The following is a 26,271-nucleotide window of genomic DNA, read 5'->3' on the forward strand; positions in this document are numbered from 1 at the left end:
GTTGCAGGTAAACGACCGTAATTTTATTTTGATTCGGGCAGGCGAGCAGCAGCTCGCATATTTCGGATATGTGTGTTTCATCCGTGCGTTGCATTGGCGCTTTTAGTACCGAGATGGCCAAGTTTGTACCTCTGCCACGGTCCTTTTGTGGTCATTTGCGAACACCATTGAGTTCTTCGGAGAGACTGCAAATTGCGACAAGTTGGTGTAGTGGTACAAGTACAGCGATGTGAGTATAGGGTATTGGGTTCAAACTCCGCCTAGATCAAAACAGCCGACGGCAACTTTAATGTCGATTTTTAAGAACCGATGAGTCTGTTAATATATATAATAAACTAGTTCACCGGTTGCAAGTTTTTTACTTTGTGCAATACCGCCCCCATACGGTTAAACGTACCAACAATCATAACCACTAGACACCGCCCACGAGTCGTGTTTGGGTGTGTGAAATATTTCACCAACAGCAACGCGTTCTCAATCAAAACAACTACTGCGTGATAGCCCAACAGCTTCTTACTCACTATATATGTAAACCAAATGATTATTAATCGCAATATATTGAGATGCAACAGTTTTCTTTTTCTTATAGTAGGGTGGGGGAAGATGAAACACGTTTAACACATAATATCTAAATATTCTGATCGTGTTTTAAACAATAAACAGCGGACTATATGGGAGTCGTGAGGATAAGGTTTTATAATTTTTTGAACGTTCTTTGTTTACTACCAAATGGGACGAGAAAATATAACGAAAAGCGTCCCATCTTCCCCACATGCTCTATCACATGATACGGCCTTCTATGACGTCATTTCTCCTTCCTGCTCCCGGGGAGTTTGATTAGTGATGATCCTCCGCGCTGATTAATGATTACAGCGCCTTCGCCACTCACAACTTGCACCAATGCATTTGTGCAAACCACTTATTTAGAGCTGACCTCGCAGTGTTGGAAGTAGGGTTCTTTATGTATTGTTTGTTAGCCTCGAGAACATACAGTGTTTATATATCAACGGAAATCGCATTCAGTGGTTTTATCATTTGCTGCTACAATTGGTAAGTTTTAATTTCAATTCGTATTTCCTTTATAAAACTGTTGCATGGCCTATGTATTGAGTATGGGCCATGACCGTTGCAACATATATAGAGAAATGACATATATTAGGAAGGGGTAAGATGGATACACATGGCATCCATATTTTCTAATCGTGATTCAACATTTATGTATTTTAACCAAAGTGTAGAAATTTTGTTGTTTTTCATTTCATTATCCAACAATATTTTAAGACTGCTGGGGAATGTTTAATTGTTTCGGCAGGGAGTATATAAATAAAATAAAGTAAGATTAGGTTGTTTTGCGATTATTTCTTTCGTGGGTCTGGTAATCGCAAAATTAATGAAATATTACGACGCGATTTTTATTGGACTTTAAAAATCGTGGGAACTTCGTTTTGTAAACTTTTCACTCCTTTATATGCGCGGATGAATAGAAGTTAAAATGTGTCTATAAAATACGTTTTATTATCTTTTAAAAATTAGATTAAAATTGTCTGGCAGAATAAAGGTTGTTTTGAATTATTTCTATAATTAGTTCCATGTTTAAATATATTAGGGTGGGGAAGACGGGACACCTTTAGGACATAATATCTAAATATTCTGATCTTGTTTTAAACAATTAACAACGGTCGAAGCGCGAGGATAGGGTTTTATAATTCTTTGATTGTTCATTGTGTACTACAAAATGGGACGAGAAAATAAAGCGAAAAAGTGTCTCATCTTCCCCCATCCTACTATAACATACTTTATACTTTCTTAATACAAATAAATACAGCCCTAATGTACCCGATTCTTTAGCAAACAGTATTATGTTAGACACGTTAAAGTTTTTAGGAAATATAAACATTGCTTTCTACAGACTATTCAATTCCCGTTGTACAAGTTTCTAGTAGACATCCAGTCCGTGTTTTATAACTTAAAACTAATTGAATCGGGAAATGAGGTTTCCCGATGGTTGCGCAAAGGTATAACTTTGTCTCCAATCGTTGCTATTAGTGACGCGTTTACCAGATATAGTACTAAGAGGGGTAAGATGGGATACCGTTGCAGGCAAACCCAACATTTCCTGATATAGGTTTTAAATATTAAGAACGCTATTTCGTGAAGTATTCTTTATTTACTGTACCAAATGGGACGAGACAAAAATGAAAACACTTTTTACCCCACGCTATTTAACCCGTAACCAAAATTGTGTTACAAAACATCTAAAAATTGTAAATAATATTTGCAACCACATTACAAAGAAGTATAAAATAGAATGGTTAATGAATACATATAATAAACTTGTAACATGCATTTGTTATAAGTACAGCTTGTCGCTTGGTCATAACGTTGCCGCGTTACCAATTCTACGCTCTATGGTTTAACTTAAAATTGGCGAAAGTTATTTGGACGGTTTTACTGCCGTGTTGTTATAAGTCAGCGTGGCCCAAAAGCCATCTGTGAAAGTGGTCGATGGTTTGTTATCATAACGAAATCTTTTCGCAGTTAAAGGAGTTTGAAAAGAAAATTAAAAAGTCTGTTTTCCAACCTGAGAACTCTTTATGGAGGTGTACATACTTGTGGGAAACTGAAATGTTACTTAATGCTCGCAGTTGTTTAGGTTTAGTTTTCAACAGCAGAAACTTCACGCTCACTTGGCGTCCGCTCAGCGTCGAAAACTGGCAGTAATTGTTTCGTACTTGGTCGGGACCGAGTTTCTGAGTTTAGCCAAGTGAGACCAATACGTCGGTGACGAAATGTATTGAAACGATGATAAACAGAGCTTCGAATGTGCTAAGTCTGTTTCTCATTAGCCATAAACGTTTTAAAGACCGAGAAGCAGGTTATGACTTATTATTGGGTATTTCCGATAAAAAATTATGGTATATTTTAGCAACGATGCCCTGGGGGTAAAATCACGCTATAATCTCTTAATTGTTGATAAAGAATCGGCTAAGGTGTCATGAGGTTTCTTGTTGGTGTGCATTTAACCGCAGACTCTGTGTAATGTCGCAAAGTTTGTGCTTTATAGAATAGCAAGCTGTATCATATTTATTAAACGGGCGCGTCTTATAAAATACAAGACCTTGTATTTTTAAAGTATAGAACAGAGAAGGATCAAGCATTCCTTACCAGACCAAACCTTAAAATCATTTCAAGGGCAGAAAAGTTAACAACAAAAGATTTGCGTTTACGCCTCTACGAACACAAGGGATATTTTTAAAATTTAACGTCCGGTTACGGTACAGTGGGCACGTGACGCACCCCATGGGTTAAAATCACTGGGTGTGGAGAAACGAACATTATACGTCGGGGAAACCGGATAAAAATCACAGAAAAAGATTTGCTGGTGTTGTTCGATCCATCATTTCTAGTGCGCTGGTCAGGTTGAGGCGCGAATTTAATACGGCGATGATCACTTTGTATTCCAGTGTAATCTTTTCATGTGAACTTTAATTTTTGAGGTTCAGATATATTTTTGTTTTGTCATTTTTGTTTTGCGTAGGTTACATATAGATGCAACAGAGCGTTTAGTTCGCACTTCAGTATAGGTTGACTTTTAGAATTTTTTTACTATTATAGTTAACTTTCACATAACAGCGTAAGTCACAACATATTAAGTCGAATATAAATAAGATATCACACGACAATGGCCTGGCATATATTCGAGAAGCTCCTAGAAGGTGTCGCCAATTATTCACCGTTTATTGGAAAAGTTTGGATTACTTTTCTTTTTATGTTTCGGTGAGTTAAATTTGATTTTATTTATTGCATCGTGTTGATACACAGTGTGGTTTAAGATGAATATAGGGTTTTGCCCTATATATTTTTTTAATAGTGTTTTTAACAATTAACAATTAATGCTCTTTAATAAAAGAAAGTAAAAAACAAACTATTTTACTCTTGTCTATTATAAAAAAATTGTTTCTTAGTTGACTTATTGAGAGTTTTTGACATAATGTTTTTGTAAAGTTGTACCATAAGGATGGGGGAAGATGGGACACATTTACGTTCTATTTTTTTCTCGTAACATTTGGTAGGAAGCAAAGAACAATCAAAGAATTATCAAACCGTATTCCCACAACTCCCATAAACCGTTGTCTTTTGTTTAAAATACGATCAGGATGTTTGGGTGTTATGGGCTAAAGGTGTCCCGTCTTCCCCACCCTTTATACTGTATTATATACCGAATACGCCAGCCAGCAATATCACACACTAGGCAAGGCTTATTCGTTAACCCCATACTCGCTGTCCAGTGTAAACATTGGTTTCGACTCGGCTGCGTCAATTCCTTTTAAAAAAGTTCGGAAAATGACGTCATTTGAAGTGCGCGTGAATTTCTCACCAAATTTTCGTCTATCTAGTCACGGCGTGCCTATGACGTCATAGACAGCTCATAAACTGAACATATTTTATCATGGTTGGTGCCGTGTGCAACTCATAATTGAAAGCTGTAAAAATGATTACCGAAGTTATTATTTTCATGTGCGTCAAAATGTTATAAAATGGCTCTGTTTTACGTCACTATGGGTTAATATGTGTTGCTGCGCAAACACGGAAACTTTAAACGGAATAAAAATAACACTATAAAACAACAATTACCCTTTTTAATAACTTTTTTAAACGCTACGTTAAAAACCGAATACATTGGTAAAATTCCTTTTTGTTTTTTCTTGGTAGAAATCCATGAAAATTAAACGAAAAACAAGTTTATTACATTTCGTAAATGAAGATTTCAAACATATACGTATATATGGTTTAGTGTTTAAATTCATCTCAACTAAGTGGCATTGTCATGAGCATAAAGTGTAGAAATACATAATTTGTCTCTGGTGTATAGATATGGTAGGGCGGGGGAAGATGGGACACCTTTTCATTCTATTTTCTCGTCCCATTTGGAAGTAAACAAAAAAACATTTAAAGAGTTATATATTTGTATCCTAAAGACTCCCATGGACCGTTGTTAATTGTTTAAAACACGATCAGGATATTTGGATAGTTGTGCTATCCCATCTTTCCCCACCCTATTATACCTATGTTGTAGCTGGGAATGGTGTACATTAGTTAAAACATCACACAAATAGTTCGAAAACCCAGCGTCCCAGTACATTAGTATACTATAGTTTGTCTTTAAACGATTACTACGCAATAAATTGAACTCTTGGCACTTTTATTCAACAGTTGCTTAATTATTTATTACGAATGATTAATTACCGGGGACAGTAAAACAGAAAAAAACACAATTCATTTTTTAAACTTACTACCTCTCCAATTTAAATCGATGCTGTTTAACATTTGTCGTTTAAATCTTAGGTTAATCATGGTAGCAAGCATTGGGGACACTGTGTACGGCGATGAACAATCGTCATTTAAATGCAACACGTTACAACCGGGTTGTGAAAACGTTTGCTATAACCATTTTGCTCCCATCTCCCAGATCAGGTAAATTATGTAATTAACATTTTTAACCCTACAGAGCGGAAAACCAACGCTACAGCATGGGATGCCCTTATATGCCATATACTTGCCGCTCAAAAAAGCGTCGTGGCCCATGTTGAATCGACAAGTATAGATTTTTTGTTGGTAATTTTATTTGCTGGAAATGTTAATTTGGACAACCCATTAGTGACCACCGGGTTGAAGCAATTATCGTTAAGTGTCTTGTCTAAAAAAAGTCGCTTATATGCCAATAGCACAACAATGAGAAGTTAGTGACTCTCAAAATAATTGCCAAACCGAAAACATTTTTGTTCCAGTTATATTACAATCCTGGTAAATAATTTTAAATTCTGTTTAACTTCCAGGTTCTGGGCTGTGCAGATTCTATTCGTTGGCACTCCAAGTATTATGTTTATAATCTATGCAATGCATAGGATGACAACAATTCCACCAAGCCATGCGAAAAGTAGCTCAAATGGAGCTGACGACGAATCAGGTATTAAACTTCGTATATACAGCACTTGGCAATTTGTTACAAAATAAAAGCATGGACATAGCGTGGTGTCGACTGATGTCAGCAGCATATCACTGAAAACTCCCAGTCAGGTCTGTTTTTGAACAAAATTTCAACCACATTGAATAAATAAATGAATGTAGTGTTTTTATTCTCGGTTGGCGTGGTAACCATAGTTATTATAACACGGGTGTTCTAGTTCGTTCACCACTTGTTCTATAATTAAACGTGTTTAGTTAAACCAGGCAAAAGGTAAATCTGGTGCGTAAAATTTTGACACAAGAAAATAGATTTTCGGTTCCCTATTTAGGTTTGCTTCCACTAGCTGTTTCATAGTGACAAAATATTTTGTATAGTTTTAAATTTCCCTTATGTTCAGAAAAACCAAAGAAGATCGAAACAGCGTCGTCAAGTACTTCTTCTTCTAAAGCTGGACTTCCCGGTTATGACGAAATAATGCACAACGGAAGCAGAGGTAAGAATTAAGTCATAACTTTACCTTAACACCGTGCACTTATTAATTGGGGGCAATGCATGAGATAATGGAATTTAAAAGAAAGTCGTTATTCTTGTGAAAATACCTTAATGCTTTAAATTTTTTTAAAACTATGTTTATTTGGACTTTTTTATTCACCTCTACACTATAACGTAGTGTGTGCATAACAACTTAATTGTTCAATATGCCGAATGTATAGATATCGGTCATGTTTAAATAGTATAGTTTGTCACTGGGACCTATGTAGTAACATGACTCTCTTTTCCCCTACGTAACCTACATAATGAATTAACACACACATTCATTCAACATCCTCAGTGGGCAAAGGTAAAAACGGCAAACTACTCAAGAAAGTAGAGGAGGCAACGATCAACCAGAAGTGGAATAAGTTTGACGGATCTCGTAGTGAAGTCATTTATGTAAACCGACCACAAACAAAAGAAACGCAACGCAAAAGGTAAAGTTGGCAAATTCTAAGAATGCTGCTTGAGACGTTCTATTGAGTTTCTTGGAACACAACTCGGGTATAACCGACTCTATATTTGTATTCGAAAGAACTATAGCCTATTTGGTAGGGTGGGAAAAGACGGGATACCTATAGCACACAATATATTCAAGTATCCTGATCGTATTACCAACGCTCTTGTATGAGAGTCTAAATGATACAGTTTTATAATTTTTTGAATGTCCTTTGTTACTACTAATTGGGACGAGAAAGGAGAGTGTAAAAACGTCCCATCTTAACCCACTGGCCACTATATAAGCGACTACTTTAGTTTCAAACACCCCTATTTTTTCGCCAAATTAAATTGTTAAAAGTTTTTCATCATCGTTATTGCGTGTGCCCATACTACCCCACCATTAAATTGTATTTCATTCTCAGCCCAGCCAAGAAAAGTCACCAAGCTAAACGAAAAGCAGTTTACCAGCAAGATGGCAAAACAGAAATCGTTAAAACACCAGGAATCGTTCGCGCTTATGTGGTTCAAGCGTTTCTTAGAACGGCTATAGAAGCTGTTTTCTTATATTTACAGGTAACCCCAATGAGCCAATTCTTTCATTTTTCAAAAACTTTGGATTTCTCATTTTTTATACTTTGCCTATAGTTATTGTTAGAACTTTGCGTTTATGTTTATTCTTATCATTACTTGGTAAAACTTTTTACATTGTTCCGAATTATTATTTTTCAAATCCATATTATGCAACTTAAGTAAACACTCTATTATATTTACAGTACGACATGTACAAGTTCGATGTTCCTGAATTGTATGTTTGTAATGGCTTTCCTTGCCCCAGAACCGTGGAATGTTTTGTATCAAGACCCATGGTACATATCTATATATATAGGCTATATATTTATATATATATGGCTTATCATTATAAACGACAAAATCCCTGCTTTTTCTCAACGGTTTTGGTTTTCGCAGGAGAAAACTCTGTTTCTGCGATTCATGTACGCCATGACAATCGTATCTTTGCTCTTGAACCTGATTGAAATCTACCAGTTGATATCAAAGTGGGTACGACGGTCGTGCTGTCGCTCTGGCAACTCTAATGCAGTGGGCTTGGATGACAGGTTACCGATGGAGGAGGTTGTTATACAGAGGTGGGCACTTACATTAAATTACAGCATAAGGGGTTACGCTGTCACGCCAAGAGGATACGGGTGATTGGTTTACACGCAGTATGTTCATCACGAAGCTGTAGTTGTTTTAAATGGAGCGGAAAACTGAAACGCAAACCTGATACAACTACAAACATAGTCAACGTTATGATAGCTGTTGAATTTAAGTTGGTGTAATGCAAATCCAACTATTACCTCGCCCCATTGAACGTGATACATTGCGGCTGCTGTTACAATTTATCAAACTTGCTTCATGGGAGGTACATCATTGATGGCTAGGCCTATACTGCATTTGCTTGGATTAAAATGTTTAGTTGGGGGTGTGGTTATTTTGACCTACTATAATTCTTACATTGTCGAGTTATTATATTTTTATGTTTGTATTGTTTCATAAATTTAAAGTATTTTTTTCTATCAGTAGGGAAGATGGGGCGATCTTTAGAAGAGCACGAATGCAGAACACGTTCCCAGATTTGGGACCAATTCCCCGCTCCTATGACAATTCCTTGGGGGAGTCGTCCGGCGACGAGAGCATGGACAGTGACTACCGTTTTTACGGTCGCTAACGCATACTGATGCTTTTATATTTATTATGTAGGTTTCATTTGCTTACTGCCCTGTGAGTTTCGTGCAAAATATACTATATTAAGCCCTGTGCCATTTTCTATCATTAAATACAAATAAAACGCCCACGCCTTAGAAAATGTTGTTTCTCTTTCGAAGAAGTGGTTGAGCAAAACAAACTTGAAATCACATAAATTGGCAGCCGTGTTTGCTCCGTAATGAGAGGTTGCGACCATGATTTCGGGGTAGGTGTGCTACGTCAGAAAATAGCTGGAAAATCACGTTCCATCGCTTCGGTTACCAGTTTGAAGCCCCTCGTGTTAACCGCAATTTAACGGAGCGTGTATTTAGAGATATGAACACTTGAATATGCATACGTCGCAGTCCCATGGACATTGTAAGTCACGCACATTTTTTGCCTTGCATTGAAATATCGTGTTTGTCGCAGGCACATTTTGCCTGTCATTAGCTGACATTTTTGTCCTCCATCGGTTGCAAATATCTCCAAGCATATAATTAGTGCTAATATCCTACACAAGTGTCTGTACCATAAGCATTGTGGGGGGTGGTCATAAATGGTAGCTGTAACTCTCTACGCGTACTCGATCCTGACCTCATCTAGGCGATCGAAATGACTAGCACCCAACTCAACAGAATATTGACTCCTTTATTTTGACAAGACAACGGTGGCGGAGAACAACACACGAAAGAGTAATCGCGGAGAGCGTTCACGATAATGCCATGACGAAAAACGTAGTGTCCAGTATTTGGGCACCCTTTTTATATCAGAAACACACACGGCAAAAAGATAATAAAACGCCCAGTGAGTTTGCCCCGTAGGGTGTGCAGCGTCAGTAATTATACAAAGATAGACATTAAAGGAATCGGGAGTGTTTTAACTGCGCTTTGACGATACTTTAATTGTCTCCCTTTGAGCCTACACAAAGAAGACGTATATTTACACGAATGCCAGAATGTTGTACACGAAAAACCGGTTATTAGAGGGACGTAAGTTGTAGACATTCAGTCTCGAGGCTTCAATATATTTTGTTGGTGCATTAAATTAAAGATTAAATCTACTGCTTTCCCACATCAACCGCTACAAATAGGCTCACACCCACACAAGATGGTTTCATGTGCTGACGATCCACGCGAACTGTTCCTCATAATTTCAGTTTTTTTTTTTTTTTTTTGAAGGCTTTTGGAGTTTTTGGTTTCATTATTGATCCTCCTCTTTGGGTTTTCTGGAAAACTCTCGGAGTTTCATTTCTTTTGTTTGGTTTTCTTCGATGTTTGCACGACTTTGTTGTAGCCGTAACTTTACATCGACATATTTTCAGTGATATTCACTTGAGGATTTGATCGGTACGTTCGCGTAGATGTGTTAATTGGTGGGGTGATCAATTGTAGGGCATCAGTGTTCTTGCAGCGAATGTCTAAAAAAATCGAATTTGGTGAAGTATAATGAAGTCTCAGATTGAATAGATACAAAAAATACGTCTTAACATAGATAAGGTGATGGTACATAATTACAAAAAGAAATGTTTTAAACTGATTTTTTTTGAAAATACCAAAATCATGTTAAAATGGAAAAAAACTATGTCACAAAATTAAAGGTGATTACAACAAAGTTATTGATTTTAGCAAAGTGAATGAAGAAATGTAACTAACCAAGAGCGATGCAAAAAAAAATTATGCAGTTCTGTGGTTGTTTTGGGATAGACGTTCCGAAATTAAGTTGTCACGTTCATTAAAAGGATTAGTATTAAAGTGGAAAGCAATTTTATAAGCATAAAAGTGTGTATTATAATTAACATAGAAGAAGAAATTTAAGTGTTTGACTGATGAAATAAAATAGTAAACGGAGAAATCTTTGTAATAGAAGTAGACACAAAATATGAGACAAGGGGGATGATTATATGCCTGGTGTATGGGACGTGACGTTCCCTCGAGTTTACTAAAGCGCAAATTAACATATTTTACCGTGATTTAAATTGTGTGGGAACGTCAAAAAAGGGCAAAAATGGACGCACCGTAACTTATACAACCCAGATTGTCAGTATAATTTCCGAGTCACTAACTAGTGTCAAATGCGTCAATAACCTTTCGTCGAAACTAACCAAGAGGTGCACGATTTAACGACATGTTGTTTACAAACACAAGACACACACCAATCATGAATGTCAGATCTCATTCCGTACCACACAAATCTATCACCAATGAGTTTTTGTGAGGCTCTGATTGATGGATGCGACAAAGAATGTAAAGTATCAAAAACTTTACGACGAAGCAAACACGGAATAATGGGGCGAAAAGAACCGGTGGATACGTCACCAAATATGACATCATTACAGTTAGGCAGGGGGCGATTTACGACTTGAAGACTTCCATACAGTTCCATATTATTAAGAAAATCATTATTTTGTTGCATGCGAGAAATTTCGTGAAGATCAATGGCGTCGTTCGGAAAAGAAGGCGTTTTAACCTTAACACGAGACAGACCGTTAACAACCGAGATTTTAATTTTGGGGGATGTGGAAAGAGGATTGGAACGGTAAGCAACAGGGTGATCACGTGTGACAATCTGGTGCCCGACGTCTCTATTAACTGGCACAGGACGCGAACAGGCAGAATTTAAATCGGGGGGTTTCGACGAAACGGCATTAAAACCATATGCGCCTTTACTAACCGGTTTTTGTTTACGACGAAATACAAGCAGCGGGCCTGTCGACACCTTAGGCAGTTCCCGAAGAGGCGAAAAACCATTATTATCGTTTCTGGTGCCAGAAACATGTGCTTGACGTCGACGACGTAACTTTCTACGTTTGGTACGCTTTGAAGAAGCTAAACGTTTATTAGGAAAGTTATGTTGGGGAATCATACGTTTACCAAACACGTCGAGTAAAATGCGGTAGTGATTGAAAAAGTCGGCTCCAAGAATCGCATGTTCAATATCACAAATCTTAAAAGTCCATACGAATGATCGACCCATATTAAGATTAAGAACAAGTTTAATTTGACCATAAGAGCTAAAGGTTTTACCGGAGACATCTTGCAAGCGCATGGACTTCCGTCGACTAAAACGAGGGACAAACCATAAAGGAATGACACTAACGGCGCTACCAGAATCACAAAGGAAAGACAAATTTAGACGATTATCAAATACATTAAAGGTAGACGGCGTGTTAGAAGTCCAATTATTCCGGCTCACCGCGCACGTGGAAAACTTAACACGTTTCCTGGAATCATTATGCCAACTGCATGGCTGAATGCATTTATGCGCTCGGTACCCATATGTAGCATGATAAAAGCAGAATTTGGACGGAGAAAAACGACGGTTGCGCCGTTTACGGTGGCGACAGAAAGGAGGCTGATTAAAACAACGTGAACGCCAGGCATTCTTGCGAGGTGGGAAATTAACATCACCGCGCTGATAAACATCGTTAGACGTGTAAAAGCCACGATTAACAGGGGGTATTACACATTGAGAGGAAGCATTTTTAATTGAATTGCGCTCGTCGATCAGCTGGTGAATGCGCAAATTATCATTAACAGACGCCTGAAAGCTAATCCTGGTAGGCGACAGAGTTTTGCGCGCGTTACCAACATCAGGAATGGTAGACGATAAATTAGGAACAGAATGCGGCAAATTTAACATCATTATACTATCTGCTTTACAAGCGAGAGTTTCAATATCAGGCTGCGCATATTCAAGACCAAGCGTGTACCTTACATCTTCAGGCAAACGATCAACATATCCTTTATTTAAAAGGTTTTCAGTGACATCGCAGTTATCGCCGTGACTGCTTAGCGACGATGTCATTTCGCTCAACATTTCAGTGGGTTTGTGAGCATTCAACTGTGTCTCGTCAAAACGCTTAGGTAACCGTTCTACTTCGGCCGGTTCGTAAAACTTAAGTAATGCAGACTTTAAATTAGAATAAGGAAAATCAACATCGCCATTTAAAACAACATGGCTGACTTTATCAATTTGTTCAAGCCCAAGGCCTGAAACAGCGTGAGTGAACCGAACGCACTCACTACAAACTTGGTTGGAGTCGAATATGCGTTCTATAGTATCAAACCACAGGCGCACAGAAGAAGGCGAGAACGAGGGAATCTCTAAATTGGTCATTTTATCTGGCATAATTTCGCGTGCAGTTATCCCTGCATTAACACTAGTAGTGGGGGATATTTTACTGACACATTGGGGTTGTTCGCGCGATTTATTACCCAAAAGATCGGCTTTAACATAACCCATACGCGCGTTCCCATAGGCATCACCATTGGCATATTTATCATTTATAAACCGACTAGTTTCACTCGGTTCACAAGATAAATCTTTTGTGCTAAAGGAAGAAGGCGATGGCACAGTGCGTTTAGACTTCGACTTATTACGTAAACGTTTAAAAAAGGAAAAACCTGGGGCCATGGTATAACTTACGAAACCCAAAGTAATAATGTAAAATAAGCATGCAAAATATATTAAATGCTTCACCGTTGATTTGTCTTCGGAAGGTCGTGTCCCGAGGTCACCAAATGTGGGGGTGGTCATAAATGGTTGCTGTAGCTCTCTACGCGTACTCGATCCTGACCTCATCTAGGCGATCGAAATGACTAGCACCCAACTCAACAGAATATTGACTCCTTTATTTTGACAAGACAACGGTGGCGGAGAACAACACACGAAAGAGTAATCGCGGAGAGCGTTCACGATAATGCCATGACGAAAAACGTAGTGTCCAGTATTTGGGCACCCTTTTTATATCAGAAACACACACGGCAAAAAGATAATAAAACGCCCAGTGAGTTTGCCCCGTAGGGTGTGCAGCGTCAGTAATTATACAAAGATAGACATTAAAGGAATCGGGAGTGTTTTAACTGCGCTTTGACGATACTTTAATTGTCTCCCTTTGAGCCTACACAAAGAAGACGTATATTTACACGAATGCCAGAATGTTGTACACGAAAAACCGGTTATTAGAGGGACGTAAGTTGTAGACATTCAGTCTCGAGGCTTCAATATATTTTGTTGGTGCATTAAATTAAAGATTAAATCTACTGCTTTCCCACATCAACCGCTACAAATAGGGTAGCTGTAACTCTGTACGCGTACTCGATCCTGACCTCATCTAGGCGATCGAAATGACTAGCACCCAACTCAACAGAATATTGACTCCTTTATTTTGACAAGACAACGGTGGCGGAGAACAACACACGAAAGAGTAATCGCGGAGAGCGTTCACGATAATGCCATGACGAAAAACGTAGTGTCCAGTATTTGGGCACCCTTTTTATATCAGAAACACACACGGCAAAAAGATAATAAAACGCCCAGTGAGTTTGCCCCGTAGGGTGTGCAGCGTCAGTAATTATACAAAGATAGACATTAAAGGAATCGGGAGTGTTTTAACTGCGCTTTGACGATACTTTAATTGTCTCCCTTTGAGCCTACACAAAGAAGACGTATATTTACACGAATGCCAGAATGTTGTACACGAAAAACCGGTTATTAGAGGGACGTAAGTTGTAGACATTCAGTCTCGAGGCTTCAATATATTTTGTTGGTGCATTAAATTAAAGATTAAATCTACTGCTTTCCCACATCAACCGCTACAGCATAAAGTAGCCTACACTAGTTTTGGAGATTGGTGTTTGAAATCGTCACTTTCTGTTCAAGAAGTGTGTCCCCGTTAAGTTTCTAGTTGAAATATACATTGACTGCAACAATTTGCAAAGTTAAAACGCATAACTCGGTAAGGGACTCGTAAAAGTAACTTTCTAGCCTTAATTGCCAAACCGAAATATATACCTGTGCCCCAAATCCGTTGACATGGTCACGTGATATGAGGTATGTTTACTTTATCACGTGAGGCCAAGATTTGGTTAACAGTCTACGTACTTTTTGTTACTATTCTGTTCGGTAAGTGTGTGGACCGGGTTGTGTATGGTTTGTGTACTGGACTATGTATGATGTAATTGTAACCATTAGTGACTAGTGTATGTTAGTTGTTTGGTACCAGGCTCACTGTAGCGTTGACACCTTACATTTACAGCATGTGTGTTTGTATTTGTATTATAGACTTGCTATTATTTTTGTACTATTGTTACTCTAAGCCCTGAGGGTAATAGAATATTAGATTTATTATCTTATTGTTTATATTTCACACCAGGGTAGGTTTTTTAACTTAAAATTCCACTGTTGAATTATTTCTAGAAGAAATTACACGTTAAGCAAAGAAAGCATGTTACAATGCAGAGAACTTTGTTCAAACTTTATGCTGCCTTGCTCGTAGCTGCCGCAGTTTTTATATTTTCATATGATATTTCTATCCATGTTGCTGGGGCAATACACAACCAAAACGGGACTTTTCCACTGGACAGGAGGAAACAGAAAAGTTTATTACCTGGTCCTACCAATACACAAAGTTTGCAGTCTACAATTTTATCATGGGAGAGTAATGTGTTGAGTAAAACAACTCTACAAGACATTGGTGCCATTAACCACACCATACAGAGCAGTGATATCGTTCAAAATGAATTCATTGTTCAGTTCGATGGTTATTACTCGAAAACTGATCGACATCTGGTTATATTTGCTGCTGCAAGTGGTGCAAACATCATCAACTCATCCATAGGAGTTTTGGAGAGAACTAATCTTGGTAATGCCTATCCAAGTGACTTCGATGTTTTGCAAATTGCCACAACATCTATTAATAAGGTAAATGACTATTTTACATTATGCCTGGTGGCAGAAGTAAAAATAAATTTGTTGGTTTACATATTTTCAAGGTTTCTTGCTTTCAAGTGTTTTAATTTAGACTCTATAAACCAGAGAGCGAGAGTCCCCACCAAAGTAGATAATAGATATTACTTTGAAAATGTGTATAAATGTCAAACAAGTTTACTTTGTATCAACAGTTGTATCAATTTTAACACAGGCAGACTGTAATACTACCAAGAGCTTTGCTCTACATTTTAAAGTTACATTTTACTACTGATACAAAATTTGTTTATTCTATTTCAATATTTCAGGTTGCCAACATGAATCATGCCCGTATTAAGTCGATAACCCCCCAGCGAAGATTTGTTGGCAGTTTAAAAAGTTTCCATAAGAAGGCTGACTGGAAAAGTTACTTCAAAAAGTTTTCTGGGGTTCATTTTCATAGATCGAGGGTTCCACTGAAGGCTATTGGAAACAACAAGCAAATTGCAGAGGTACGAAAATATTTAAACAAACATTACTACAGTAATAAAAAATATGGGAAATTAGCCAATGGCAATAAGCACCTATAGTTCCATACTCATTGCCTTTTATACCTTCAAAAAATGCTGGGATAACTGTGGTAATATTTGTTGTAACCAGCAGATCAACCAGGCTACAAATCAATGCTATTATCTGATTGACCAACACAAATGACGAGCCGTTGATTTTGATTGGTAGTGGGGTAAACCTCTTAATTCCCTGGTCGCACCACTGTTAATAACATAGAAAGTAGTGTTAATAAAAGCATTAACGCACCATTGGTAAAACTTACTTTTGCTACAAATTAAGAATGGCAAAGCAACGTGAAACTAACCATTATCCTTCCAGTTGTAGCAGTTGCCTCATCTTATATTGTTATTTTAAAAACCTTTTCTAAATAGTTTGCTTAACATTCCAACACAGGCAGTGCAGGCCAAGCAAATGTGGGAGGCAGGTTTCAAAGGCCAAGGAGTTAAAGTTGCTATTTTCGACACGGGTCTCCCAGCAAAACACCCACATTTTAAAAACGTAATCGAACGATCTGATTGGACGGATGAAGAGACCAGTGATGATGGTTTAGGACACGGGACGTTCGTAGCCGGTATGATCGGCGGTTCATCCAGTGATTGCCCCGGCCTCGCACCAGAGTCAGAACTTTATATTTTTCGTGTCTTTACCAATAATCAGGTATCACAGCATTGATTTTTCTCCTATATTTCTGTTATGTATTTTAAATTACTATATACTGGGCAAGATGTTTTTAAATATATTTATTTATATTTATTTCTGTGAGAGTGCTGCCTGTATTATGTGGCTGTATAACTAAAACCACATGGACAGTAAGACAAACATACTCTGCAATGTAACTGATTATTAGCAGCCGCTGTTTTCATTCAATATTTTGTTAAATTTTTCTGTTCTTATGTCAATTTTTTCTTAATTTATTGGCCAAATTTTCTTATGATATTTAATCTCAGGTCTCGTACACCTCATGGTTCCTTGATGCTTTCAACTATGCAATACTTCGCAAGATAAACGTTCTTAATCTCAGTATTGGTGGTCCAGACTTTATGGATAAACCATTTGTGGAGAAAGTTTGGGAACTTACTGCTAATCATGTTATCATGGTGTCTGCTATAGGCAATGATGGACCACTGTATGGTAATTTATACTTCTTTATGTAAAAGCATGTAGGTCTGTAGGTCTAAAACTGTTAAGTGATGGGCTGATGGTAGAAAGATGTGAACTCGTTTCGTTTATAAAGTTTAACTGTGATGAAGTCTTGCAAAAAATGAAATTAATGTTTTTTCACCAATTGAATGGATGCACCTACCATCATGATTTGCTGGTAAATATGTAAGTAAACATTGTACCTGCATATCCAGGTACTTTAAACAACCCAGCTGATCAAATGGATGTCATTGGTGTTGGTGGTGTTGATTACAGCAACAATATCGCTCGCTTTTCTTCACGTGGCATGACAACATGGGAACTGCCAGCCGGTTACGGCCGGATAAAACCTGATATTGTGACTTATGGGTTGAATGTTTACGCATCAGATCTCACTGGTGGATGTCGTGCTTTGTCGGGCACCAGTGTGGCATCACCGGTTGTAACGGGAGCTGTAGCACTTCTGTTAAGTTCTGTGAAGAAAAACCAACGTGGTCTAATCAACCCAGGAAGTATTAAACAATGCCTGCTTGCTTCAGCTGATAGACTTCCTTCTGCCAATATATTTGAACAAGGGGTTGGGAAACTCAACTTGGTTGAGGCGTACAAGGTGAAATATTAACTATTATAATAAAACAACAGAACTAGTTTAGGTATTAAAACATTACAGGCGTCAATATTTGTAATACCCAATAATTGATTGAAACATGGGTTTTCAAACTGGTTAAACTATAAACTAAACCAAAACTGTCTAAAGTTAAATTTATTTTTTGCTTTTTAGGTTTTAAGCTCCTACCAACCCCAAGCAAGTCTTGTACCGAGCTATTTGGACTTCACTGAATGCCCATACATGTGGCCCTATTGTAGCCAGCCCATCTACTACACAGCTATGCCTATTGTTGCAAATATAACAGTGTTGAATGGTATGGGAGTGGCAGGGACAATCAAAGGTTCACCCACATGGCACCCATATGCTTCACATAATGGAAAATATATTGATGTAAGTGGAGTAGGCTAACTGAATGGGATAATTAGTCGTAACTATATTGATTTTTTTTTTTTTTTGCCCAAATCATAAATTTTACTCAGAAATTTATAAATTTGCTTATTGCTGCATTTCTAAAATGTAGGACCATCACTCATAATTGTCAAACACACTGCACGCATATTTCCAGCACCCTTGCTATGCTTGGGTGAGGTCCTACAGTGCATGCGATGGCTTGGGGGATTCACAAACACAATTGACTCGTTACCCTCACACCCCTACCATTACAAATATGTTATTTAGGTTTCCTTCTCGTATTCCAATTCCTTATGGCCGTGGTCGGGCTACTTCGCCGTGTCAATCTCCGTAAAACCAGAAGCAGAACAATGGGAGGGGGTTGCTCAAGGTCACGTGGAGTTGACGGTTGTTTCACCAAGCGAGGATAATTACGAGGGAAGAGAGCAATCCACTGTGAAGCTCTTCATCAAGGTGAAGATCATTGCCACTCCTCCGAGAGCAAAACGAATACTGTGGGATCAGTTTCATAATTTACGTTACCCTGCTGGTGAGATGTGTGAATTGTCACTTGTGTATAACTATTTTAATAATCCCATTCGCTTGGGTATTTTTTGGGGGCCTAAAACTGTCTCTTCAGTTTATTAATGCACTTTAATAAACCAACATAAGTCCAACTTTGTACCATACATGTATATTTAAGATCAGGTACCTTATCTGTATGTTTACTAGGTTTCAATGTTTGTAAATAACAAATAGTACAACTAATCTAAACCAGGCACTTTAAAAATGATTTAAATTTTGTTAAACAATTGATGTTTTTATCGAACATTTAAAACATGATGTTGTTTTTGCTCCAGGTTATTTTCCACGTGATGACCTGCATACTAAGAATGATCCCTTGGATTGGAATGGGGATCATATTCATACAAACTTTCGTGGTCTCTATTTACATTTGCGTGATGCTGGCTACTTTATTGAAGTAAGCATTGTAATGATTCGTGTTTCCATTTTGGCATTCTGTCCGAGGTGTATGAATTCTTAGTATGTGTTTGGTGTTTATACTGAACACCCCTGTTGTTTTTAACATTATGTTTGTCTGGCCTGTGGTATTTATATGACATGAATGTTATAACCTAACACATGGTATACAGAATATTCCATGTGTGTCTGGTGTATCTGAAGGCACCTGTGTTCTAACTCGACCATGATCATGAGGTTTATGAATATAACATGTGTGCCTGGTGTATAAGAAGACACCCATATTGTAAATCGACCATAAGTATAAGGTTTATAAATACACCATGTGTGTCTGATGCATAAGAAGACACCCATTGTAACTCCATAAGCATGAGGGTACTTACTTACACATACACCATTCAGGTACTAGGCTCTCCCTACACATGTTTCAACGCACGCCACTACAGTACATTGCTTATAGTGGATCCTGAGGAAGAATATTTTCCGGATGAAATTTCCAAATTACACAAAGACCTTACTGAAGAAGGGTTAAGTGTAGTTGGTAAGAGATGCATTCTACCTTGATATTATGGAAAGTTAATTATAATTTAAATTAAATGATTTGATGTTTTCCACTGTTAGCATTGTGGGCACATACATCATTAGCCAAGACACTTAACAATACCTGTTCCAATCCAGGAGCTTTATGCGTTGTCTAAATTGTCAACCATACTTTGAAAGAAATGAAAATATGCAACAAAAAAAATACCCGGAAAGTTACATATGCGGTACCTTGTAAGCACGAGGTGTATGAAACAGAAACCCTTTTTATAATGACTGTTTTTGTTCTGCTGCATTGCAATAAAAAGTTTATTCAGTTAATTCTACAATAGCTCTCAAACTTAAATCAAGATCAAAAAAGTTTTAACTGAAAAAACCTTTTATTCAGTGTTCGCAGATTGGTACAACTCTTCAGTGATGACCAAAGTTAAGTTTTACGATGAGAACACAAGAAGATGGTGGATGCCTGAAACGGGGGGGAGCAACATCCCAGCTCTCAACAACCTCCTCCATCCATATGGAGCTGCTTTGTCCGATCGGGTGTCAGAAGGTTCTTTTGTTGTTTCGAGCCATGAAGTTTATTTTGCTTCAGGAACTTCGATTCTTCAGTTCCCACCTGTAAGTAGAAATGAATAAAGTTTATTTATCCTTGCATGACGAGGCAGTGATGGCTTTTTAGCGCAGTGTTCTGCTTGACACATGTCATGCGCTTACCAATTACCACATGTGTAACTTTATGAATATTTTTTTAAACTATGGCTGGCAATTTAGGTAACCCATAAGGGGCCAAAGGCTTTTTAGGTGTCTTGTGGACATACATCCCAAAAATAGTTGCAAGCGAAGCCTTCACCCTATGTGCTAGATGAATACGAGTTCGTGGCCCTAATATAAACGTGCCAAAAATAGTCGCAAGCCAAAGCCTTAACCATATGCAGTAGATGGGTATGAGTTGGCCTTAACACCCCTCTGCATTGCAGAACTCCATGATTTTGAGCAAACCTCTAAAGGATCAAGGAAAGGAAATATTATCCGGTTTTAGCTCAGAAATGAAAGAATCTGTTCCAATTCTTGGTTTGCATAAGGTGTTAAATTATAGTTTAATAAAATTTAAATGCACAAAATTTAAATTTTTTAAACTTTAAATTTATCTATTTTAGAATAAAAAATAATATTTTTAGATTCACATTTAACCTGTAACCATTAGATGAGCAGGTGCGCTAATTGCTGTGCCAATGTATTGAACATGCTTTTACTTACTGTCTCACTTAGTGTTTTAAAATTAGTAATCACCCGACTTATTAAAACAGATACCAGGAGGTAATGGTGGGAAGTTAGTTGTGTACGGAGATTCAAACTGCATTGACGATGCTCATTTAACAACTGATTGTTACTGGCTTATGGACGCTTTGCTGCATTTTATAACTCAGGTTCGTATTAATATGTTGTATTCAGCATTGCTTATTTTTTATGTTTTGCAAATTTTGAGTTGCAGGTGTGATTTTTTTAATTAATCAAAGCAAATTATTTTAAGTTTGCCCTAGTTTTGTCAGGCTGTATAACCATTAAGTTCAAAAGTGATAAAGTTTACCCATAGCAACCCATAGTCATATTCACGACCAGTTTTTCTGTTGTATCTTATCTCGTTTAGCGTTACATTATAATGTTTTATTAAACAGTCAACTTTGAATAATCTACCACAGGGAATCTTATCTCCAGCTCTGGAATCAGATAAAGGGTTGAAAAAACTAAAAAGTCAATTTAAAGTTGCTGGAGAATTCCCTAATAGAATGGAGGGAAATCACTTGTTTAAATACTCCAAGGTTAGTTAGATGTAAAAAAGGGTGTGTATGTTTAATGTATGTTTAAATAAAAATGTGTAAAAGTAAAACTTATGTTATACTGTTCACCATACCCAGGTTCTGGAAGCTCACCTTGGAAAACCGATACCAAGACCCATCCCTTCTTGCTCAAGCTTAGAATGGGAGTTACCATTCTTTATCAATGAATCTTCTCCACAGTTTATGTGGAAACCGCAGAAATTATCCCTCACCAAACCTGACAAAGCTTTGCTGCGGAAAATTAATTCCGCTTTCGTCCCATTGAAAAGTGGTTTTGGAAAACGATTTAAAAGTGATCAGCGCCTGCAAGTTATGAAGATTTTTCTCGCTGTTTTTCTCACAGTTGCAATTCTTATGATTATATTCACGCGTTTTCTTGCCGGCCCACGGCGGCGACTGTCACCACGTTTTTTAATTCGATGCTGCTTTAACTGGTGGAAGGTGTATCGCCACCAGACAGCAACAGTGAGCTACAGACATTCAAATCTTGTGAAGTTTCCATCAATAGATCACCCTGGTGTGTAACAAGAGATTTTTCGTTTAATTATTTGTACTTTTTTTAACAATTAATAAAAAGCAAGAAAAAGTTTTAATGCAGATGTTTGTGCTGGCAACTCACTGCTAAGTATATGATCTACTCTTTTGAATACAACACATAGTGTACAGCACGTAAGGAACCATTGTCATTATACGAATGTTTGTCAAACATTATTGATCATGTTCTGTCCTGTGTTTTGTAATATTGAGTTCGAAGGTACTTTAATTGTTGGGGAATAAAATCCAATGTTTTTTAAGAAATACAATTATTAGATTAAGATTAAGAGCAAATAGCTCCCCATGGAATAAAACAAATATTAGCGTCACCTAGCAGACATACGATTTTTATTTCTCGCCATAGGGGCATGTACATGGCGCCCTCTAGTTGGGCATGTATGATATTTTATAATGCAATTTCATAATAAACCTATGAATATATTTATTTTATTCATTTACCTTGCTTTTATATGCAGAATATACTTACTGAGTAGTTATGTCAAGTACTGTTACGACCCCAAGAAAAGGGAAAACTAAATTAGAAGCGATATTAAGCAACTATGAACGTTTGACACAACTTGATTGCCATGACGGAAGAACAAAACGTAATCTTTATCTTGTTTCAATTCCAAATTCCATTGAACTGAGTGATTTAAACGGGGTAACTATTAAGTTGGAAGATGGTTTTAGTGGCGATATCACTTTGGCTGATGCAGGACAGCCTGCATTGGAATATAAGTCCAATGCAAACCCAGACGTGATAAAACACCAGGTTATAGTCAACAAAGAAAATTCTACGAACACATATTTAATGAAGTCATTGGACGAGTGTATTACTTTCAGTGAAAAATTGTCGGTCGAAATACCAAACTCTGTTTATTGCCTACCAAGGCCACAGCCCCCTTTAAAACCTACAGGCATGAAACGAAGGCTGAAGTTGTTTGGCGGGGAGATAAAAGCACCCAGTTCTAAACCCAAATCAAGGAAAAATGACCTAATGGACAGTAGCGTTGGTGAACTTAATAACACGACTGAAGGAAAAGTAAAACTAGATATTGGTGAATCGGGGAAAAGTCCCAAAAAGAAGAAAAAAACGCGGAAATCTGAAAAACTTGACGGCTATCAAAGCCTTGATGATTTCGAAATTAGTGAACCTGGAAAAATTCTAAAAAAGGAGAAAAAGAAAAGAAAATTGGGAATGGAAGATGAAATTTCTCATGAGGCGAGTAAAACCGGAAAAGAAAATATTAAAAATGAGCCTAAAGAAGTGGAAAAAAGTCCTAAAAAGAAGAAAAAACAAAAATCTGAAAAGTCCGATCACGACCAAAGTTTAAAAAAGAAAAAAAAGAAAAAATCGAAACATCAGGATTCGTAATTTTGATTAATCAAACATTTCTTAAACTTCCTCTGATTAAATAATTATGGGAATTAGGATAGTTTTTTCTGTTATCATTCATATGCTGCCCACTGAATTTAATATTAATGCAATTTTTCTCTTATTTCTGTGCTTCAAAAATGGTGATAAACTAATTTTGTCCAAACTGGCATTTAAAATAATTCTTTTAGTTTTCTTACTTCCATAACAGGTCTTATAGATCTTTAGGACTATTTCTTCAACATGGATCCTTGGGGATCTCCATCCACTCTACAGAATGGCAATCAAGCCAATCATACTGATGGATTTCAAGATTCATTTTTATCAAGCGGTCAACAACAACAGGAAGACAGAGAAGAGAAACTGGAAAATTCCTATTTGAATGATTTGGGTAAACTTTGTGTTGTTTGTGTGATATAGTCCTGTATCTACTAATAAAAAAAGGAGGGCAGCCATTTTTTTTTCACTTTTACATTTTTAATTCACCCACAGAAGCCAAGTTAAAACGGATACAAAACATGAACAAGAAATCTGTAAAAGCAAAAGATATGCTGGAATCTTTAGAGTTTAAAAGACAGCATCAATATGAAGAATTGCTAAGTGATCACATGGAAAATACGGCAGGTAAGCGACCTACTTGTGCAGATGTTTTGTTTAGTTGTTAACAAAGGTATAGTGTAACAAAAACTCTGATTAATTTATTATTTAAAATAAAGTTGTAAAAAAAAGGGTCTCAAAAGTTATACAAATCAGCAGAGCCAAAGAATGTTGCATTCACCGCATTAATCAATAAGGTTCTCTGTTTGATGACTATAAGTGTAACTGAATTTTTACCATGTGTAACCCTAGATTTAACTAAAAAATAAGTCTTAATTTGAACTAACTCTCAGATCTCTTCTGTGATGATTTGGATTCTACAACTCCAGCAGACCACTCATATTTTGACATCGGTAGAAAACTTTACCCAGAACAACAAGCTTTGAACAAAGTGGAGGTTCTTGCTTTGTTGAAACATGACCTACTTTCACAACAAAATAATGAAACGGTTGGAGAACTTGAACAAGATGGTAATGACAGATAACAGGTAGTGGTTTTTCCTAGTTTTGTGTGGTTTTGGCATGTACTGTGAAAAATTCCCACATAAAAATCATATATTTTCTCATTTATGTGTCAATATTTATTTTATGTTGTTCAGTTATCATTACTTTAAAAAAAAGACAATATTGGAGCAAGAAAAGTTGAAAATTTTAAACTTTGTATTTAGTAGTAAGACTTTTATTGTACCAGTTAAAATGTAATGTACACTAATACTTTTATTTGAGTGTCAGTGCATAAACATAATGTTTCTGTCTAACACAAAGTGTGGTCAATAATGTTATTTATCAGAAAATCGCATTGAAAAGAATGTTTATGTAGTAGCTGTTGTATGAAGCACTTGTGCAATAAAATCTTTATAAACATAATTTGGAACCTGGCTGTTTTATTAAGTGGAAAATTACCGTTCGATTAACGGCAACTTAAAAATCTTTTTTTTTGCTATGAAACCGCGGCGATTACACCAACCTTGTTCAATTCACGTTTTGGATTTCAAAATACATCATTATCTATACTTGTTGATGTTTAACGTGAAATATACATATCGGTAGAAGGATTACAAATATTGTGTTTAGTTTGTCCATGTATGTATTCTCATTGGTCGTAAGAACATTCATTTTTTTCTTTACGTTTATTTGAGAAGTTTACAATATGTTAAAGACCGAAAGTGCTGACATTTCCCGAAAACTATATTACATGTGTTATATTTTTAGCATAGTCCATACATTTGAATAGGCAATGTTTTACGCTTGCTGGAAATTAAACTCCCTAAGGCGCTCACCTACTGCTACGAGATGTTACATGCCCAAAGGTGTTTCGTAAAAACCGACCCAAAATTTCACTGAACCGATAAGTGTTTCAGCAACGTACGCTAAATGTCGTAAACAACCGATCTCTCTAACCACGTGAGCGAAAATCGAATGACTCACAGCTATTAATCATCGCAAACTTGTTACGTATGGTCGAATCTTGTTATTTAGCAAACCTTTTGCTTAAAACTTAGCTTATCTGAAATTTTGTTTATAACAAACAACAAATGAAACGTTCTTTTTTTAATATTTCTGTTGATAATGTAATAAAAGCCATGCTTTTAAATATTTTCCACTGGTTAAAATACCTTGGTATAGTAGGGTGGGGAAAGATGGGACACCTTTTTATTCTATTTTCTCGTCCCACTTGGTGGTAAACAAAGATCATTCAAACAATTATAAAACCGTATTCTCACGACTCCCCTAGACCGGTGTTAATTATTTAAGACACGATCAGGATATTTGGATATCACATACTAAAGGTGTCCCATCTTCCCCCACCCTACTATACATATACATTAGTGTTCGCATAGCGCAAGTTCCAATAAAGTAATTATAATTCCGCCCAAAATACAAATTTAAATGTAGCTTTTATTGGTTTTTAGTAGACCAGTCACAATATTCTCCTAACTCACATATATATCATTATTAACGTGTAACATTACTTTGTTTTTTTTATAGGTCATTCAACAGGCGCAGTCATGCGTATATGCCGGCCGGTTTAAAAATTAGCAACCCGCATCTATTTGTAAACAAGGGGAAAATGGAAATTTCGAAAAACAAAATACAGATCGCATATATTCTGGAATTTAAAAAGGGGATAATAGACATTGCAAAAAAAAAACAAAGTGCAGATTGCGATAAACAATAATACATATTGCGAAAACAAAATAGCCTACAGATCGCAGATACTTTGTGGTTATAGCATTTTCGCAAAATTTCCAAGCGAAACGAAACCTATAGGCAGGATGCCGGACGTTTTTGAGTATTTGCAAGAACGGTATTGGCTGCCT

The 26,271-nt window shown here is 36.9% G+C and overlaps 4 protein-coding genes and 1 long non-coding RNA gene across 8 annotated transcripts; 3 read left to right on the forward strand and 2 right to left on the reverse strand.

Moving 5' to 3' along the window:
* The first annotated feature begins 905 nt into the window (after positions 1-905).
* On the forward strand, positions 906-10,230 carry LOC149728935 (gap junction delta-2 protein-like). 3 transcript variants are annotated; one of them, XM_089887835.1, is made up of 9 exons: positions 906-1,050; positions 5,347-5,475; positions 5,838-5,968; positions 6,366-6,461; positions 6,801-6,939; positions 7,366-7,516; positions 7,717-7,809; positions 7,910-8,088; positions 8,525-10,230. In XM_089887835.1, exons 1-9 carry the CDS (start codon positions 962-964, stop codon positions 8,670-8,672), a joined length of 1,155 nt encoding a protein of 384 aa, XP_089743961.1. In that variant the 5' UTR covers positions 906-961; the 3' UTR covers positions 8,673-10,230. The 3 variants fall into 3 exon arrangements, with proteins under 3 accessions (XP_089743961.1, XP_089743959.1, XP_089743958.1); XM_089887833.1 differs by lacking the exon at positions 906-1,050 and adding an exon at positions 3,359-3,777 and having other exon boundaries at positions 8,528-10,230; XM_089887832.1 differs by lacking the exon at positions 906-1,050 and adding an exon at positions 3,372-3,777.
* Positions 9,318-13,162, reverse strand: LOC149728936 (uncharacterized). Its single transcript, XM_089887773.1, has one exon. It carries the CDS (start codon positions 13,100-13,102, stop codon positions 10,766-10,768), a length of 2,337 nt encoding a protein of 778 aa, XP_089743899.1. The 5' UTR covers positions 13,103-13,162; the 3' UTR covers positions 9,318-10,765.
* LOC149728937 (uncharacterized) lies at positions 9,318-14,357 on the reverse strand. The gene is made up of 2 exons (XR_016385983.1): positions 13,169-14,357; positions 9,318-10,106 (listed from the first exon to the last, which is right to left on the reverse strand). It is a non-coding gene; the product is annotated as an uncharacterized LOC149728937 (long non-coding RNA).
* Positions 14,358-14,816: 459 nt separating this feature from the next.
* Positions 14,817-23,565, forward strand: LOC149728938 (membrane-bound transcription factor site-1 protease-like). The gene is made up of 14 exons (XM_089887751.1): positions 14,817-15,391; positions 15,706-15,888; positions 16,340-16,603; positions 16,894-17,077; positions 17,302-17,696; positions 17,868-18,086; positions 18,375-18,636; positions 18,947-19,068; positions 19,470-19,608; positions 19,996-20,225; positions 20,585-20,689; positions 20,915-21,034; positions 21,308-21,427; positions 21,524-23,565. The coding sequence occupies exons 1-14, from the start codon at positions 14,924-14,926 to the stop codon at positions 21,968-21,970; spliced, it is 3,258 nt and encodes a 1,085-aa protein (XP_089743877.1). The 5' UTR covers positions 14,817-14,923; the 3' UTR covers positions 21,971-23,565.
* LOC149728939 (uncharacterized) lies at positions 23,534-26,165 on the forward strand. 2 transcript variants are annotated; one of them, XM_089887893.1, is made up of 4 exons: positions 23,534-23,745; positions 23,847-23,978; positions 24,245-24,438; positions 25,940-26,165. In XM_089887893.1, the coding sequence occupies exons 1-3, from the start codon at positions 23,598-23,600 to the stop codon at positions 24,433-24,435; spliced, it is 471 nt and encodes a 156-aa protein (XP_089744019.1). In that variant the 5' UTR covers positions 23,534-23,597; the 3' UTR covers positions 24,436-24,438; positions 25,940-26,165. The 2 variants fall into 2 exon arrangements, with proteins under 2 accessions (XP_089744019.1, XP_089744018.1); XM_089887892.1 differs by lacking the exon at positions 25,940-26,165 and having other exon boundaries at positions 24,245-24,817.
* The last annotated feature ends 106 nt before the right edge of the window (positions 26,166-26,271 follow it).

Source organism: Ciona robusta, chromosome 11 (genome assembly GCF_009617815.1).
Source record: "Ciona robusta chromosome 11, ASM961781v2".
Classification (NCBI taxonomy): Eukaryota; Metazoa; Chordata; class Ascidiacea; order Phlebobranchia; family Cionidae; genus Ciona; species Ciona robusta.

Excerpts from the sequence above, each read along its gene's own strand:
- LOC149728935 (XM_089887832.1), top strand. The coding sequence starts at position 3,683 with ATGGCCTGGCATATATTCGAGAAGCTCCTAGAAGGTGTCGCCAATTAT. Across the intron at positions 3,778-5,346 it reads ACTTTTCTTTTTATGTTTCG|GTTAATCATGGTAGCAAGCA; the intron begins GTGAGTTAAATT and ends TTTAAATCTTAG. Across the intron at positions 7,810-7,909 it reads GTTTTGTATCAAGACCCATG|GAGAAAACTCTGTTTCTGCG; the intron begins GTACATATCTAT and ends TGGTTTTCGCAG.
- LOC149728936 (XM_089887773.1), bottom strand. The coding sequence starts at position 13,102 with ATGGCCCCAGGTTTTTCCTTTTTTAAACGTTTACGTAATAAGTCGAAG.
- LOC149728938 (XM_089887751.1), top strand. The coding sequence starts at position 14,924 with ATGCAGAGAACTTTGTTCAAACTTTATGCTGCCTTGCTCGTAGCTGCC. Across the intron at positions 18,637-18,946 it reads TAATTTACGTTACCCTGCTG|GTTATTTTCCACGTGATGAC; the intron begins GTGAGATGTGTG and ends TTTTTGCTCCAG. Across the intron at positions 20,226-20,584 it reads CGATTCTTCAGTTCCCACCT|AACTCCATGATTTTGAGCAA; the intron begins GTAAGTAGAAAT and ends TCTGCATTGCAG.
- LOC149728939 (XM_089887893.1), top strand. The coding sequence starts at position 23,598 with ATGGATCCTTGGGGATCTCCATCCACTCTACAGAATGGCAATCAAGCC. Across the intron at positions 23,746-23,846 it reads TTCCTATTTGAATGATTTGG|AAGCCAAGTTAAAACGGATA; the intron begins GTAAACTTTGTG and ends ATTCACCCACAG. Across the intron at positions 23,979-24,244 it reads TCACATGGAAAATACGGCAG|ATCTCTTCTGTGATGATTTG; the intron begins GTAAGCGACCTA and ends ACTAACTCTCAG.